At 41.0% G+C, this 19290-nt stretch overlaps 1 protein-coding gene across 7 annotated transcripts in view; it reads right to left on the bottom strand.

Annotated features, from left to right (window-relative positions):
• The window catches only part of FRMPD4 (FERM and PDZ domain containing 4), a 562898-nt gene that overhangs the window by 13051 nt on the left and 530557 nt on the right, over nucleotides 1–19290 (bottom strand). For all 7 annotated transcript variants that reach the window (XM_068268359.1, XM_068268361.1, XM_068268360.1 and 4 more), the window contains 5 exons: nucleotides 15204–15323; nucleotides 14668–14804; nucleotides 4947–5073; nucleotides 2579–2668; nucleotides 1991–2173 (listed from right to left, as the gene is read on the bottom strand). In XM_068268359.1, coding sequence (XP_068124460.1) covers nucleotides 1991–2173; nucleotides 2579–2668; nucleotides 4947–5073; nucleotides 14668–14804; nucleotides 15204–15323 — 657 coding nt within the window. The remainder of the gene's footprint in view (nucleotides 1–1990; nucleotides 2174–2578; nucleotides 2669–4946; nucleotides 5074–14667; nucleotides 14805–15203; nucleotides 15324–19290) is intronic.

Below are 19290 nucleotides of genomic sequence, written 5' to 3'. Positions count from 1 at the left end.
ACAGCCACTTTTAGGGGGTACATTTGCTAAGGGATCACCCACAAAGGGGTACGTGTGCTGAAAAGGTAGATATTTACTGATCTAAGACATGCTCTTTACCAGTACAGTTGCATTGTTTTGAATGTTTTGGATACAGCAATACATCTGGGCCAAGTGTATACACTATGGATTTACAGAAAATAGAGATACTGTCTACAGCAATGAAAAGCATTTCAAAAATTCTGTATCCTAGATACACGAGTAACATTTTATTTGTGTTTTTTTATGTTCAATACTTGATCTAGGGTGCTGGACAAAGCAGACCAGGGCCACATCCCTCTAAAGGTATTTCACACTCACGCAACAACTGAAGGTCTTCATGATTGTAATGATTTAAATAATGTGAGTTTTCAATAAAATATCTCATTCATATGCTTGCTACTCAAAAATCAATGAATTATTTTGTATCAAAATGACTTTCAGATTTACTTGTCCCTCTATTCTGATTTGCATTGTGAATGTAGCCATATCCATAAGACAACAGTTTAGGAAAGTTTATCCATTTGTAATTTTTCCCTTGTAAGCTGGCTTAAGGCCCGTACCCACCATGTGATTTTCCTGATGATTTTTTTTTATTGGCAAGAGTTTGTTTCCACGATGCAGGTACAGGCGTGCGATCACGCGAACAACGTTTAGCGATGCGCCAATAGTGACCACCATGGCGGATCGGATCTTTAAGATCCCCGGCGACTCCGCGCAAAATAACGTGATCGATTGACTGGGAAATTCTCACCCGTCATGTGCCATTGTGTAACATCACGTGACATCTCGAGCAGGAAGAGGAATCGCAGAATGTCAAGGGGATGTCACTGGACCCTTCGGGTGGTGAGTACTCAGCTTTACAAGGTTTGGCACCCTCCTTCCTACTTCATAAGTTTCACTTTGACCGAGAGACAAACCTTCTGGTGGTAGGACTCTATCTGGATGAATGTTTTCATGGCTTCTCAGTAAGCTTTGCCTGTTTCAGTTCAGTTTTATTGCTCTGGTGTTTGCATAGGTAACAATATTATTGCTAGAACTGCCGTATCTGCAGAAATTTGGAAGATTTGTTTTCTAAAGATTTATGATTTGTGTTGCTCACGAATATTCGCCAAAAGTAATTTTTGCATTGAAAATGCTATTTTTTATTTCAAAAAATACTTCCAAAAATAAATGTTTAATATATTTTCACTTTATGGTCACTGAAAGCAGATATAAGAAAGTAAAGCAAAAATTATTTTTTTTTAAAATAAGGGCCATATTCAAAATATGCTTGCTAATGTGAAAATAACGAACTTCCTTTCACTTCATATTAGGACTCCCGTTATTCCATACAATACTATTGACCCATGAACCTTGTCACCTTGTCAACCATTCAGACATCAGGCAACCCCCTGAGTATGTCTGCAAATGTATTTTCACAATAGTGTTGCTTCTACGAAAATTTCTTTGTGGTATTTTATCAGAGCTTGCAAAATGATTTTCAGATTCTATCCCCTCTCGAAAACTGAATTTCCCAATTATTTTGGGAAAATTTGTGCAAACACAATATTGGCATTGTTGCTCATCGCTATTAATGATAATGAAAAACCCACACAGCCCTAATCCCGTATCCTACCATTAACAACTAGCAGTTAGAGAAGCAGGAAACAGCTTGAACTCTTATGCTAAGTACACACCATACAATTTTCTGGCAGATTTACCTGCCACATCGATTATTTCCAACATGTCCGATCTGAATTTCGATCAATTTTTTTGATCTTCCAAAATTCAGATTGGACATGTTGGAAATAATTGATCTGGCAGCTAAATCTGCCAGAAAATTGTATGGTTTGTGCCTAGCATTATAATCTGCCTCTAGGCATGGTTCATAATGTTGTATTTCCTGTTGGTTGCTATCATAACTTCTACTGTCACTGAAAAAGTTGGGTGCTACATGGAGCGGTTATGAGTGGTTTTAAATTGTACTTACTTTCACATCAAGGACATGAAGTTCCACTCTAACTGTGATGTCATCTTCTGTAAACATTTCAATCCGATTGACGTGGCTGAAGTCAGCAAGAAGGGCAACTAGGTTTGTTTTTGTGTTGATTACATGGCTAATGCCGTATCGGGGTCCAACTAACAAGGTCACATCTGAATGCTTTTCTCCCTGCTGTAAGCACAAGGAAGTTGAAGGGTTACGTTTTCTAGTTCTCTGCTGACCAATTTATCAAGCCAAGGTTAAAAATAAATTACGCAATGGAGTAAACATTATAAATGCATTTGTTGATTAAATGAATATGGATGGGGAAGGATATTAAAATTTAAAGCAACGAGGCAACATGTATATTTGTACAGCTGGAAAATGATTTCAATAATTTCCATGTCTACTCAATCTAGGAGACATAAGGGAAATTGCCCAGAAAATATTGATGACCATTTTACCAGCTTTCAAAATTAATTACACATTGATTGATACAGAAAGCGCTTATTGCAGTAAAAAAAAAAAAAATTATGGGCAGTTATGTGCCTGAATTTTCAAGACGGTGCATAAAGTATTGCATAATAGAGCACTTACAACCAATTTAGCTTTGAATACACGTCCTCCATATAAGCGCAAGTCACTAAGAAACTTCAGGTAGTGCACTTTGGCTTGTAGAGCAGATAGCTGTAAACAAAACAAAAACATAATAATAAGATTATTTAAATTTGCTATCTAGTTAAAGGTAGGGAACTGCCTTAGGTTTTTTTGGGGTTTTTTTGCATTTGATTCCCAAATCTATGTAGTAGCACTGCAGAGAGATTACACAGCACTTTCCAGAATGTATAGAATCATGCACATTAGCCTCTGCTCTAAAGAGGACGATAATCTAATACTGTACTGTAATGTTTCTCTTACAATTAAGCATCCACACACAAATCCACTTAAATTAAGTCAGAAACAAATTACCTAACAGTACATTTCTACATTAAAGGAGGAAGCTGGAAAACCTACAGGAAACCTAAATAGTAATTACAGTGAACAGTGCCGAATGATGGAATACCCAGAAGGCTCATGGTCACCCAGAACCACTAGCAAAGTATAAGGGGCTAAAAGAGACCAAAAAACCCTCTTACTAAAAGATGACGAGCATATTCAGGAGTGAAGCATCATGGGAAACCACAGTGCAGAATAATAGCTAATTGACTGCCCATACACCTCATCTTTTACTGGCTTCTTGAATGTATATGTAGTGAAGGGGGCACAACATCATCATAGCAGACTGGTCTCCCATGATCCCATCTTCTGTAAGAGTTATCATGAAGGAGTCCGCACACAGACTTATCGGAGCAATACACGTACATTTTTATTGTCCCATCACATGTGTGTGAATAAATAGTCTGACCTGCATAGGCCTATGCAGGTCAGACTATTTATTCACACACATGTGATGGGACAATAACAATTTACGTGTATTGCTCCGATAAGTCTGTGTGCGGACTCCTTCATGATAACTGTGATTGATAGCCTTGGGGCCCGGCACCAGCTTACCCACTGACGTGAGTGCGGCCTTTTGATCAAATTGATCTTCTATAAGAGGGTGTGGCACATGTGCCATTCACCCGCATAAACTGCTGATTATTGTAGGTCCATGACAGCTATTTGCCACCCCCTCAATTCAGTTTAGTGGCAATGCCATAGGGTTAGATGGTAAAGGACCATTGTAAAAAGGGGCTTGGGAGATTGTGGGAAAGGGTAGAGCTGGCATGTTAGTGAGTGATTGGATCTCAGCTGAAGGAAGGTTTATTTTCTAGAACAATTGTCAAATGTGCATGTTCACATGCTTGTCATGAAGACAATTGGATTGTGAAGTTTGACCACGCCTTTCCAAGGGTTACTTCTAGGGATTTCTTTCTAGACATAATTCTGTACTTATTTCACTGAAATCCTCCTGTGTGTGTCTGTATCAGAAGATGGAGAAGTTTAAGCAAAAGTAAATATCAACTAGTAGGGTCCATGATGACTGCTCTCAAGGAGAAAGGGAAAATGTTCTATTTCTAAGCATTTTTATTCTTCTTTATAGTTTTAAAAAAGCTAAAGTTTGGTAAATTTACCCCTAGCTTTCAAATTCATAACAATTTTGCTGCACATGAGTATAAACCCAGATGGCCCGCCCCATAGCATACAGCAAGTCTGAGCAAGCAAGGTGTTTAGGTGGTTGTGTAAGGTACAGTACAAAAGGAGGTTTGACAGTTGTGCACACTGACATATGGGAGAACATTTGACAAAGTTTTCTATGTTGCCAGCTTGATCTTGTGATGAGATTGCTTGGTGAAGTTATTATCTAATTCGCTGGATGGATACAGCCACATTAGGGCTATTTTTTTTCTCCATTGTTACTCCTGTTATTAGCTAAATAGGTAAAATGGAATAAATCCACCTCATCATTTATGTATCTTTTGTAATACTAAGAAATGTTCCAGAACATGGTATACAATTGCATTATAAAATATAGTTATCGTTTTGCCACAGGTCAAGTATGAAAAGCTGAAGGCGAAAATCACCATAAAGACGATGCTATTCTTTTTGCGTGGGCGACGGATTAAGTTTGTTTTAGAGTAACAATTTAAAGTCGCTATTTATTTCAGACGGCAGCTACTTAAGCACTTCCATTTGGTGTTAGATTATATCATGCCTTTTTTTGTAAATGCATAAGTATCTTAGGAAATGTACTTCAGTTAGGTAGAATAAGGTTATCTTAACTATTTTCAGGCAATAATAGAAGAACACAAGATTGCCATTGGTTTTATAATGCAAACAAGTCTACATCTGATGCAGAAAAAAAGTATTAGTGTATCTATATACTCCTGCACACAGCAAGGCGAATCCCAGACAGCCCTTGCAGAAGATGTTTTTCATGTTCTCCTTACTTGCATTATAGCTTTGTTAGATTAAAATGGCTTACCTTTTTGCCTGGAGGGACCAGGTTTTGATTGGCTTTGACGAGGTGGGACAGTGCTTTCTTTATGTTTTTTTCCTTCATGCTTTGCAGCACAGCAGATGGAAGGAAGGTTTCTAAACCCCATTCTTTTCTGTAGAGAGACAGGCATGTTTTTATTATTCATATTTTTATTCATATGTATAGTATGCAGCCTATTTCTAGCCACAGGACCAAATGTAAATGTCTAACGCTAGCCTCACCATTTTAAAGAGGAACTGTAGCAAAAAGGGGGACAAAATTAATCGATATGTTGCACAGTGGAATAGAAGAGGAATCAAGAAATGATTGATATTCACCGTGTAATTTATTCATGTTGTTTGATCCACAATCAGCCTGCACATAGTCATCTTTACTACTGGCAGACAGCACCAACAGCATTATCTGTAACCACACCCCCTACCAATGTGATAGGCTAAAAGGTGGCTTTTTTTCTATAGATTTATATATACACAGAAGGAGATACTGGTTGCTTAGCATTTGGAAACAGCTGTTATTTCCCACAATGCAACAAAGCTTATAGACAGGAAACTGTCAGGACCTAGGTCCTGACATCACACTGTGGGAGGGATTTTACCACACTATCAGCCTCACAGACCCCCCTGATGATCTCTTCGAGAAAAGGTAAAGATTTCTTATTGGAAATGGATATCAGCTACTGATTGCGATGAAGTTCAATCCTTGGTCTTTAAATGCCTAATTAAATATATTTCACTTACCTTTATTTTTTTTATGTGATGCCTACTTCCTCAGGATCTACAGGACCTAATGAGATGTTATAGTGCTTATGTGTGCACAGCACCCCATATCCACAGCTAAATGATGGACTGCAAGTAGAGTATTCCAAGAGGCTGGTTTAATTAATATACAAACTTCTTTTTTTCCTACCGAACAGGCATGAAAAGTGGACCTGGATTATATATGTCCTTTTGACCAAGGATTATTCCAATTTAATACTGAATTTATTTCAGTTCCTTTGTCCACTCGTCTAGGCTCAGAAACTATATATTTTATATAAATGCGTATGGATACCCCCCCCCCCCCTTTCCCAGCTATATAAAGATGACCTAATACATAGATGTATGTATGAATATGAATGTAAATCGGTGATACATTTATTCAAGCATGTCAGAGTTTGTACTCGAGAATATGTGAAGTTTTGTTCTGTTCCTTCTTGGCCGCAGGTTATTGTGGATATATGTGGATATTAGTAATAAAATAGAGGGGGGAAAGAGCAATAGACATTTTCCATCTGCCAGGGGAAGAAGGGCTGTCTCAAGTATTTAAAATAGCTATTTGTCCTCCCACATTTCACAGAAATTGAACTTTTGACTATTACAACTGCAACCAAAATGTGCAAACATAGAAGAAAAGCTTAGCAGTATGGTACAGCTAATTCCACTTCTATAGATAAACAGGACAGATCTTTAGGAGTCCAAAGGTATCTATTCGCTTTAACATCCTTACAAAGATGGTATACATGCACTATTAGAGCAGGAATAAAAGGAAGGGTTAGCCTAGGCTTTCAGTAAACTTGAAAGATTAATGAAAGATCACAGACCAATTTTACCCCCTTCCATGTAGTATGAGAGCCATACTCTACACAGTCTATTCTATGGAGCTGAACTCCCCATCAGATAAAAATCTTTGCAAGATGCTGGACACAAAGATGCTGTACACATTCAAAAGATCAGTATCTGCAAAAGATCTGTTCCTGCAAAAGATCAGTTCCTGTAAAATGCATTCATAGTCTATGATATCTGCAGATCTCAATACGCACCTTGTTTAACAGACATTCATATGCAGATCAGATCCACCAGGATGGATCTTCAGATCTGCAGATGATTGTCAGATCTGCAGATGAATGTCTGTTAAACAAGGTGTGTATGAGGATCTGCAGATATCATAGACTATGAATGCATTTTGCAGGAACAGATCTTTTGCAGATACTGATCTTTTGTATGTGTACAGCATCTTTGTGTACAGCATCTTGCAAAGATTTTTATCTGATGGGAAGTTCAGCTCAATAGAATAGACTGTGTAGAGTATGCGCTCATACTACATGGAAGGGGGGTAAAATTGGTCTGTGATCTTTCATAAATCTTTCAAGTGTGTACACAGCTTAAAGCAGTAGGATTAGCCATTTTATGCCAGGGAAAAAAACACTTATATGAGTAGATAAATACTTGATCTACATACATAACACATGTAATTGTACTGTCCACGTTTTGATTTCAGTGAATGTTATATAGTAAATGAAGAGAATTCTGTTCCTGGTGGGAACCATGTCTTTTTCCCACAGTTTAGGCTTAATCCTGATGTCATTTCTGCCATTTACTTTTTTCTTTTCTCCTCAGCCTTGCTTGTAAACACAAATGAGCAGAGTATTGTGTTTCAGATAAGCAGCTAGGCATAGAAATAAATGGAAGAGGAGGAATATATTATAGATAAAAAGAACCCCCAACATGCAACTGTTTGGCACTGACTACTGAAGGGCCATTGCTCCTTAAGTATGTGATAACTCCAAATCATAACAGCAGAAAAAGTTTTGAATGAAGGATTAGCATCTTTATCACTTAATACATTCAGACCAGTTGCTGTTGAAATTTGATTTTTATGGTGACAATCCCGCTTTAAGTAGGTTCACTCTGAATGTGGAGCAAGTCAGATTCAATAGCTGGTATTTAGCAGGGGTTACGAATGCTGGGAGATGTAGAAACAGTGGGGGAAATTAAACTTCTAGAAAAAAATGAAAACTCTGATGCAAGATTTTTTAGGATATAGTTAAGTGTTGCATTTTTAAGAACAAATCTAAAAGGGCAAAATATAGACAGTCGCACACAACTTGAATCTATATGTAAAAAAGGTATATGGCCAAAGTGTACAATTCCAGATTCACACATCCTAAAGCTGGCCATACACCATACAGTGTTTCTTTAGATCTTTAATATAAATTTTGCTGAAAAAAAAACTCAAAATCAAATGTTTTGGTTGGGTTGTGTCACCTCTGAGCATCCTTTAAAGAGACACTGAAGCGAAAAAAAAATGATGATATTATGATTTGTATGTGTAGTACAGCTAAGAAAAAAACCATTAGGGCCCTTTTCCACCAGCGCTGGCTGAATCGCAAAGACGCAAACCGCTAGCGATTTTACAATCGCTACGGTTTGCTTTTTAACATAGGAATCGCGGTAGGTCATTTCCACTACCGCGATTCGTTTTTTACAGGAACGCGAACGCGCGGCGGAGCGATATTTGCCGCGATTTTGCTATGCAGTGCATAGCATAGCAAAATCGCGGCCGCAAACGTCGGGGAATCGCCGGTAATTGCGATTCAGCAATCGCTAGCGTTCAGCGTTAAACCGCTAGCGACTGCTAGTGGAAAAGGGCCCTTTATGCTGGGAATACACGATGCGTTTTTGCGTTCGTTTTTGCCGTCGTTTTCGCTTTCGTTCGATTCTACTCTCGATTCACTGCTCGATTCTCCTCTCGATTCCTTATCTTTTCTTATCAATTACATTCACTTGAATGAGGAGAATCGAAACGAAAGTAGAATCGACCAGATCCAACAGGTTGGAATTTATCTATCAAACCCATCTATCTAAAGTAAAAACTTAACGTGTATTCCCAGCATAAGATCAGAAACATCAGTCTAATTGTTTCCAGTACAGGAAGAGTTGAGAAACTCCAGTTGTTATCTCTATGCAAAAAAGCTATTAAGCTCTCCGACTAGTCCTGGAGAGGGCTGTTATCTGTAATTGAACTGTTTACTTTTCCTCTGCTAGAGGAGAGTTAATTAGTTCACAGACTGCTCTGAAAGACTCATTTTGAATGCTGAGTGTTGTGTAATCTGCACATATTATAGAGTGATGCAATGTTAGAAAAAACACTATATACCTGAAAATAAAAATATGAGAATATTTTCTTTGCTGCTAATCTTCTAGTAATTATTCATAGTACACAACCAATTCATTATATCATATATTTTTTTTCGCTTCAGTGTCTCTTTAAAGCAGACCTAACCCCAGAACTTCCTCTCTGCTCTAAAAGATCAGTAACAGCATAATAGCCTTTACAGAAAAACATTTATTTATTTATTTGTTGCAGCCCAGAGAACTCCTACTGAGATGCTGCAGAGCTGTTACTTCTTTCATGGGTGCACATACAGGGTTAATCTCCAGTATTTACATATAGCCTGTCTGAACGGCACACCGTGGCATAGATCAGACACAGCTGACAGCCCAAGTTACAGTCGCTCATTACTAGGAAATAATGGAGAATTAGACAGGCCGTTATCTCTAAATACACACAGTGTGGGTTTCTCTGTGTTTTGCTTCTCTCCTGTGGAAGAGTTAAAAGGAAGGTACTAGCAACCTAAAAACAAAAAATCCACTTACCTTGGGCCTCCTCCAGCCCCTGGCAGCAGTCCTGTGCCCTCGCCGCAGCTCCGGTGGCTCCCGGTCCCCTCTGGTGGAGATGCCAACCTCGCCAGGTCGGCTTCCGGGTCAGCTTCTTCTGCGCTCTGGCATGTGGCTCACTGGTCGCGCTGACGTCATCTGGACTGTACTGCGCAGGCGCAGAACTACAGCCCCTGCGCAGTACAGTCTGGACAGTGGCGTAGCAATAGGGGGTGCAGAGGTAGCAGCCGCATCGGGGTCCTTGGGCCAGAGGGGCCCCAAGGGTCCCTCCCTCAACCACAGTATTTACTCTTTATTGGTCCTGTGCTGATAATAATCACTTCTATAGATGCTTTGAATAGTAGTAATGATTAATACACAGTTTCCCATCCCCTTATTGCACCTCGGACACTCTGGTTGTCCTTGGCAGGTTTCGGTGCGCTGTATCATTTGTTATGTATATAGCACTTGGGGGACTCTGTGTAAAACTTGCACCGGGGCCCACAGCTTCTTAGCTATGCCACTGAGACCGGATGATGTCTTGCGCATGCGCAGTGGGGATCTTGCGCCAGAGGGGACCCCTGGCCACCAACGGTGAGCGCAGCTGTGGCGAGGGTACAGAACAGCTAGCAGGGGCTGGAGAAAGCCCCAGGTAAGTGTATTTTTTTTTTTATTTTCCTTGTGCTCGGATGTGTCTTTTGAAGTCCTCTGCAATGAAATGTTTGTAATCTTTATCAAGCCAACATTTTGGAGCTTTGTAAAGCCCCCTTTCTCAAGGTAATAAACACTAGGTGATTTTAATAAGTAGGTAATCTAATGTAGCTGTCTCCAGGACCCGCAACTCTAGCAAAGTGCTCCTACAGCTTGCTGCAGTAATTGTGGGAATATTTTTTTTGCTTTGGAAAATAAATGTGGCTAATCACACTTGCTACAAAAGATAAAGTGTACATATTGCAGCTGTGTATTGGAGAGGTGTGCTCAAGAAAGAAGGAAAGAGAGGTGGGGTGAGCGGGATAAGAGAAAAAAAGATTGAAAATATGTTTCCAAAGAAACAAATATGGTTTACTATTTCATGAAAAGATATCTTTTGTTTGTTCCACCTTTTTAAGAAGTACAATGCAACCCCCCCCCCCCCCCCCCCCCAAAAACACAGTTGTCCAGGTTCTGGACCTGATTTACAAATGTCCTCTAAGGTTGGGAACAGTAGAGGAGCTAATTGACCCAGCAAAAATGACCTAGTAGTATTAAAAAATGCCATCTATTATGTGGCAAAAAATTTCTAACCTTTACCTGGGTCATATAATGTTTCTTAAATGTCAGTAAAATAGAAGATGCAATATCAGTCTAAATCCAAAACAGCTTGCATTTAATGCAAAAATGTTGCACTGTACATACATACACTTGACTGCAATCATATTTTCAAATGTTTGCTGGACCATATCTCTCCAGCCTTAAAAAAAAGTTTTTGTAAATGATGCCCAATATGTTGCATCAGCAAAGCAACATATTGGTCATGTGCTTCTGGGGGGAAGCACATGACCAGCTGTCTATCTGCTGGAAACACTGAAGGTGAGGGGACTCTTTTGGTACAAGAGTTGCCCAGGATATAAGAGGATTGTAGTGAAGTGAAGAGGATTTGTACTAAAAGAGAAAAAAAAAGTAGGTTAATTTTAGGAGGGCCCTAATGGTAAAGGACCGCAAGACAGTGGCTCCATTATTGCCAGAGGAAGCGGGTATTTACCTGTGACATGCATTGCACAATTGGAGTGTACTCCAATAAAGTTTTTTTTTTGTTTGATTGGATCTGACGCGATTGAGGCTCATCAATTGGGAGGTAAGTCCACCACCTCCCATTTTTAAACTGACATTTACTTCATAGCACCTCTGTTTCATAATCTTCAGCAGTTTGTTGTCCACCCTTGGTGGATGGGTGTTACCGCTTATTTTCATATCTAAAAGAAGTGACTTCTTAACCTAAGTGGGGTTGGGTTTATGTTTTACACCAGCCCACACAATGGTTGCCTTAGTGCCTTAACCCATGCGTGTGAGTATCATTCCTCTCTTGGATCTCATTACATACTACACTACAGTGGGCTCTCGCTTTCCAATTTTATTTTTTTATCAGATTAATTTACTGTTGCCTGATTTCATGGATGATTACCAATATGAAAGTTTGTTTTAGCTTTAACTAATTACATTAGAAAGAAATATTTGACACAGTTAATAGAGCGCCTTAAAGTAACCAGAGTTTTATTTTAGGCGAGTCCAGCAAAAGAAACCTTGCTGATGTACACAGACACAGGTTAAGGTTAAATAGGGTGCTAAAAAAGAAGTCAGCTTTGAGTCTCCTTGCTTTCCATCTGGCTTATTTGGCAAGACGAAGTGCGGGCAGGGCCTTAGAGGAGATGGCAGCCAGACGCCTGGACATTTGCCATGCCCTAGACACCTTCCTAGGATCCCTTGTGGGCGATCTTGTTCCGAACAGGCACTTAGAGAGGGCATTACCGTCATGCTGAGGTCACACTGATTCCGGAGGGGCTGGACATTTCTCTTCATACCTTAAAATTTATTTATTTATGTATTTATTTATTTATATAAGTATTTATGTAGCGCCGACATATTACTCAGCGCTGTACAGAGTATATTGTCGTCACTAACTGTCCCTCAGAGGGGCTCAACAATCTAGTCCCTACCATGTTGTGTAATAGTTATATGTATGTTATAAAGAGCACAACAAATGGATTTCTGTTGTTATCTGTGTCCCCATTACTTACAGGAAGTGAGCAAATCTCTGCAATATGAAAGAGATGACAAAAAATGTAATCTTTATTATGTAAAACTAGGCAACCTTAGCCCGTTTAAAAAAAGGCGCTAGGTCTGTCACCGCCGCCACCCCAGCGAGGCCACGCGCGTGCACACCCACCGTGCGTGCCCCCTGGCCCATCCTGCGTCCTGTCCCAACGGCTGTCAGTGCAGGCCATGCGCAGTAGCGCAAAGGCATTGACACTAGAGATGGCCAGAACGGTTCGCTGGTGAACTTCCGGTGGTTCGCGTTCGCCATCTAAGGCAAACTTTTCCGGAAGTTCGGTTCGCCCCCATAATGCACCATTAGGGTCAACTTTGACCCTCTACATCACAGTCAGCAGGCACATTGTAGCCTATCAGGCTACACTCCCTCCTGGAGCCACCCCCCCCCCTTATAAAAGGCAGGCACCGCCAGCCATTACACTCACTCGTGTGCCTGCCCTAATTAGAGAAGGGACAGCTGCTGTAGACTCTCTCATAGGGAAAGATTAGTTAGGCAGTTGTAGGCTTGTTAGCTTGCTCCTTGCTGATTTCTTATTGCTAAAATAGCACCCACAACAGCTCTTTTAAGAGCTAATCTTGTTCTTGTGATTTTTTTTTCTCCGTGTCCCACTGACACTTGTGTTGCATAGACAGCCTTGATAATTCATACTGTGTGTGTGCCACTGCCAGCCAGGCCCAGCACATTCAGTGATTACCTGTGTGTGTGACAGGTGCACATTGTAATACCCAGTACTGCATATACTACCTGTTGTGTTTAGAGAACCCACCTCATCACTGCATATATCTACCTGTTGTGTTTGGATTTTCCCCTGGGACTTTTGGCGTGTATCCCCCTTCCGCGATGCTCCCCTCCAGCTGTTAGACCCCTTGAAACATCTTTTCCCTCACTTTTGTGGCCAGCATAATTTTTTCTAGTTTTCAAAGTTCGCCTCCCCATTGAAGTCTATTGCGGTTCGCGAAAGTTCGCACAAACTGAACTTTCGCGGTAGGTTCGCGAACCGAAAATCGGAGGTTCGGGCCATCTCTAACTGACGCAGGGACATAGGATGGAGAGACACTTGGATATTATTAAATAGGACGAATAAGTGTGAGAACCCCCATCAAGCAAGGCAGGTAATTTGGGTATTTTCATCCAATGACCATCAGGGGCTGGTGCTCATTGGACAAAACTAGTAGGGCGGTGCCAGGCAGAGTGAGGAGACGCCAGGACGAGCTCAGTAGGATTTTATATGCGCATGAGAAGTTTTTAAATTGTAAGTGCACTACTTTTTAACAGTTTTGAATAAAAACGGATTTACACTATGTCGAGCCTGTTTTGAGTCATAGGCAAAGTGTGATATGAAGCAAGTGAATGCCATACTCACCAAAAAGCGCTGTTTGCTGACCTGCTTCTGGTTAGCAAGACAATCTGGTGAGAGGCTTGATTTATTATAAGGTGGTGGCACACTGCATGCTTTGCTGTGTTAACGGGGAGCACTTAAGCTGGTGATCATACCCTGCTATAGCAGTATCACACTATTGCCATTCCATTTCCTTTACATGTGGGGAGTGATAAACCTGGAATATCTGGACTGTGGAAACCTGAATCTACTGGCTGGGCCAGAAGCCGTTTCTGCTGATTTTCATTTGATCAGCAATCTTATCTGGTGAGTGTAATCTAATACTATTAAGCTGGATGATGCCGGTGGAAAATTGAACATAGTGTCAAGAAGTCTGAAGGACTTTTTTCAGAGACTTTTTGTTTTATTTTTTGTTCTTTTATACTTCATCTGTTTTGGCTTTTATTGTTTTTTATATATTGATCCTATGAGGACATTTTAGGGATTGCATGCATATATGTAAACTGAGTTTAAAGTAGATACGAGATATTGTTGAACGCTCTGCATATTACCCCAACTTCATTGATTATTCAAAGTGATACACACACTTTTTATGCAGGAGTGATCCAATAGAGCTAAACTAAAGTGTAGTAAAGTGATTAGTAATTTGATATTAGAACGAGGAGCGCATTTGTGGGCAATCTTTCTATTTAAAATTTAAAACTTTCAAGTTTACTTACTCTAAATACACCTCTCTGACGCTGCAGCTGTCCTTGGTAGGCTTTGGGGCTTCATATCAATAGAGTTCTTGGGGCCCCATGTAAAATTCGCATTGTGGTCCCAAGCTCCTTAGTTAGGCTACTGGGGTCACATGGTGCCCAAATTGACCCTGTGCCCTTTTTACATGTTTGCCCATCAAGTGATTTCTTGCTAGACTCCATTCTTGTCTAAAGAGCCACCAGGTTTCAAAAGAAAGTCGTGGGGTCCTGGTGCTTCCAGACACAGGACCTATGTGAATATTCCAGTAAGGACTAAAGAGCAGAATGCATACTGAATGAGATTCTAATAATTTTGGGCTGATGTAAGACTATATTTAAACCTATACATTTAATAATTTGAATGTGTCACAAAAACCATCACTGCTGAAACAGGCCTCATACTTACTCTATATATTTTAAAGAGATTTTCTGTGTCTGCTTGGTGGTGACTGTTGCAATATACATCTGTAGTGCTGCCAGCCTCAGCGCTATGTCATACTTCAGCTCTGGTCCAAATCTCTCCTGAACCACATCATTGCAACTCTGAAATCAACCAGCAGATGGGGCATTAGGCTCACGTAATAACAATGTCGCAGAGAGTAGTTCAAAATGAATGAGCAAACAGCACCTGATACATAGCATACAGTTAGAGCAAGTCTGGTAGTGTTATTGCAAGACAATGTCTTACATTTTAATAAGCACAAACATTTATCATATGCATAAATTATCAAGGGAAGAGATCTGCTCTATGCATTCATCAACAGCCCAGCAGTTACATTAAGATTCATTATGAGACAAATTCTTCTGCAGGAATAATTTTTAGATTGAATTACATTATCCTACAAGATGATATAACTTAAAGGGCAAACAGCAGCAATACTATATAGCTATGAATCATGCATATACTCAAACAGCTATATTACATGAAAATTCATCCCTTACCTGCACATATAAATATTCAAAGGCAACTGGGTCCCTCCGGAGCAGGTCGATTGGATCCTTTGGAACAAAACTTATCCTGAACAAACATCTCATCATGTGTGAGCTGGGCCTCTGAGTCACCTAGGCATGCCATAGGCCAAGAAATGACATTTCACTTACTTAAATACAGAAAATTTATAGCAGTGTCAATGATATACAGTAGCTCACAATAGGGAGAAAACTTCCCACATTTTTCAAATATTTTATTACTTCTTTTCATGGAACAACACTGGAGATATAACACTTTCATACAATGTAAAGTAATCAGTGCAAAGCTTGTAAAACATCTCAACACAGCTTAATGTCTAAACCGCTGACAACAAAAGTGTGTACACCCCTAAGTGAAGAATGTCAAAATTCTAACCAAGTAGACATTTTCATTTTTTTTAACAGGGTCTCAGGTGTAAATGTGGAGCAGATGGGTTAAATTTGGTGTTATTGCTTTAAAGTGAACCTGAGATGGTACACTGTGCCTGATTTATACATATTTTTGGCTTCCTCCAGGTCTCATGAGGACCGTGGGCTCCCTCGCTGTCCTCCCTGGCCTCTCCACTGTCCCATGGTCACCTCTTCTTTAGTTGGAGCTAGTTGTGGTGTTCTGTGCATGCACGGCCCAGGCCTGCGCACACGCTGCCGTCGCGCTCCCATGGCTGGTAGCATCCTGAATCTACGCAGTACTACTGCACAGGCGCGAATGCTCGCAGCCACAAGAATGTGATAAGGAAGTGCGTGTGGCTGGGCTGCAAATGCACAGAAGAGTCCAACTGAAGAAGGTACCAGAGGTGACCACGGGACAACAGAGTGGTCAGGGAGAATGACGAGGGAGTCCACCACAGACCACATGGGGCTGGAGGAAGCTACTCATAAGTATAAATACAGTAGTATACACGTCTCAGGTTTCCTTTAAGAATGCATTTACACATCCAGTTTTGATTGGCCAATCACTGACCAATTTTATCACCTCCATGTAGTATTGGGACAATAGATTTTAAATAGTTAGTGCAAGATAGATTGGGCACTGTCTCACCATTGCTTTATTGCTTTTATCAGAGGTACAGCCATCTAGGTTCACTTTAAATATACATCGGCATATACATCAGCTTGTGATTGGAGTGACAGGAGGGATGAGGTGGGTGCAGGGGTGACAGGATTGGCACCACAGCCATTTCATGCTACACAGCACTTGGTCACGTGCTTGTTTGGGCTCAGAGCAGCAAGGAACACCAGGAACCCCACCCACCTGCTGTTAATTGGCCCTGATGTTAGAGGAAGTGTTTCACAGACTCTCAGGAGTGTTAGGGCTGCTGCAATAGGTGCATGCAGCATGTGTAGAAAGTATAGCTACTGCTATTGGATAGGTGAGTCACATGTGTGAAGAAGAGAACTTGTGTGAATTCAAACTTAGACAATTGTTGCTCTACATAAAGATGCCCTGGGCAATAGGACGTTTGCCACCACCATGAAACTGAGCTGCAGCATGATTTAACAGGACAGCAGTTTAACAGGAGTCAGGACATGTTCCACTCAGATTAGGCCTAGCCATAGTTGACCACAGAAGTTGAGTTCACATGCCCAGCATCATATCCAGAGGTTGTCTTTTGCAAAAAGACCTACAATATGAGTGCTGGCAGTACTGCTGCAGATGTTGATAAGCTATCCACACATGATGCTGGCCACGCACTGGCAGATTAATCTGTTAGATATCTGTGAGATCATCAGAATTAACCAACAGTGAAGTTGCAATAATGCTCTGTAACGTTTAACCGTCAAAATTTTAAGCAAGCTGTCATGCAGCAAATTTTCTGTATTTTTTTGCAGAATCAAATTGGATGTTTGATATCAACACAGTGAAACTTAACTGCACACTTCACACAATCATAATTTTGATTGATTTCTATCTGGATGGAAGATCTAACTTGAAAGGGGGTGGGGCAATGGCACAATGCTTGGCAATTTCCTAGGGCCCCATATCCAGTGAAAGGCCCCCCAGGTCTTCCCCACTAGTAGTGACTGTCCAGCTTAAAAGCTTCCTCCGGTCTTTGTCTTTCCACCTTCATCTCCCCGGTAGCCATTCTCTATGACTCTGCAGCATGTTACATGAGTACGCTGCCAGGTCATAGTGAGCAGGAGCCAGGGAGATGAAGGTTGAAAGACACAGATGGAAGCCCACTGGCTGAAAGGTAGGTAAGTGGTGAGTTCACTCCACTGTGTATTCTGCATGGATCCCTGGGGAACATATTAGCTTGGGGGACACCTGAGGGGCCTATCAGCTGGCTTTGGGGCCCCAAGGGGGAAAATACTATCTGCAGTGCAATATCTGGCAGTTCCATAGATATTTTTTTGGCCCATCTATAAGTGGATGGGCACCCTTAGGTGATGTAATACAAAGCTGCTAGATCAATCTGACAGGGTGTGGCCAGAAATACATCTCTGCAAATGGCAGGACAGCTTCAACAAAGAACTCAAGTGAAGCCATTCTATCAGCAGCATGAAGAAGACTTTTCATTTTGAGTAGTGATGAGCGAATATGGCCGTTTAGCTTTGGTGGAATTTTATAGGACATATTATATTTTAACAATGATAATTTTTTGCAACATTTTGCATTTTTTGAAAAAAAAAACCCTGACATTTTTGTAAAATACATGGAAGACATTCAGCATGAGAAACTGGAATTCTGCAAGGGAAAAAGCATATTCATGACCATTCTCTTCTCTGGTATAAATTATAGTTTTGGCCAGATCATCCCCAATGGTGAGTGATCAGAGGTTGTAAACTTCTGTCATAAGAGGCGATGAAATCTAACAGGATTTCCAATTGCCATATATTATCAGCAGGGCGATGGATCAGGAACTTAAAATAGTATGAAACTCAGCATTTCTACTTTGGTCTAAAGGATTCTTTACAGCAAAAAGGTACTACCAAAATAAACACTGGTAACAGAACAGCATTCAAACAGTTAAACACAGCAATTTCTTCTTCAGTTGGGGTCGCTAAACTTGAGGAATTTATTACAATAGTATCTGATTAGAAAGCAAACAAGATAATATAAATGCTGCTAGCAGTGTCTCTGCTGAATACAAGTCAAAAGTGTACACAGGAGAAGACGCATTCTCGCTGGATACTTTATAATATATAAATACAGCAGCTATGCAATAAATTACAACGGCAGCTTTCAGAGCAGATAAACTGTACTTTGAGAACTTGTAATTTGTAAACATCCAATAAAACTTGTGCACAAAAGCAAATAAGATGTGTATGTGTAATAAAAAGTAGGAAAACAGGTTTTTACAGAAAGTTATGTCAGAGTTGAATACCTCTTTAACCTCTTGACGACCAGCTAACGCCGATTGCCGTAAACTGGTCGTCTGCAGGTTACCATGGAAACGGCCCCTCGGCCTTTCCATGTCAGTTCACGGAGGGTGTCTCCGTGAACAGCCGGAGAGCCGCCGATCGTGGCTCGCCGTCAAAATGTAAACAGGCGGGGAAGAAATCCCCGCTGTTTACATCATACGGCGCTGCTGCGCAGCAGCGCCGTAAGGCAGATCGGCGATCCCCGGCCTCTGATTGGCCGGGGATCGCCGGCATATGATAGGCTGAAGCCTATCCTTCAATGTGCAGGACGGAAATACGTCCTGCACAGCTCACAGGGAGAGGGAAGGAGCGGGCAAGACGGCGGAGAACGCTGTGGAGGGGGGCTTTGAAAAGCCCCTCCCCCGCTAAGCAAATGCAGCCGGCGGCGATCAGACCCCCCCAGCAGGACATCCCCCTAGTGGGGAAAAAGGATGGTAGTCTGATCGCCCTGCAGCACTCCTGATCGGTGCTGCGGGCTGCAGAGCCCACGCAGCACCGATCACTGAAAAATCCTCTGGTCGGCAAGTGGTTAACCAGCCGTTAGTAAACCTCAAGAAGGATTGTTCTCTCTTTGGTATTTTGTTTTCCATTTTTCAGATGATTAGCAAAACAACACAGTTACAACGAGAAGACAGTGACCTTAATGGACTTTGGTGTTTTGCATATTACTCGCTATATGCTTATGTATATTCTATAC

This window comes from Hyperolius riggenbachi, chromosome 2 (genome assembly GCF_040937935.1).
Source record: "Hyperolius riggenbachi isolate aHypRig1 chromosome 2, aHypRig1.pri, whole genome shotgun sequence".
NCBI lineage: Eukaryota > Metazoa > Chordata > Amphibia > Anura > Hyperoliidae > Hyperolius > Hyperolius riggenbachi.
Note: the sequence above shows the minus strand (reverse complement) of the source record. Positions and strands in the feature narration are given on the sequence as shown.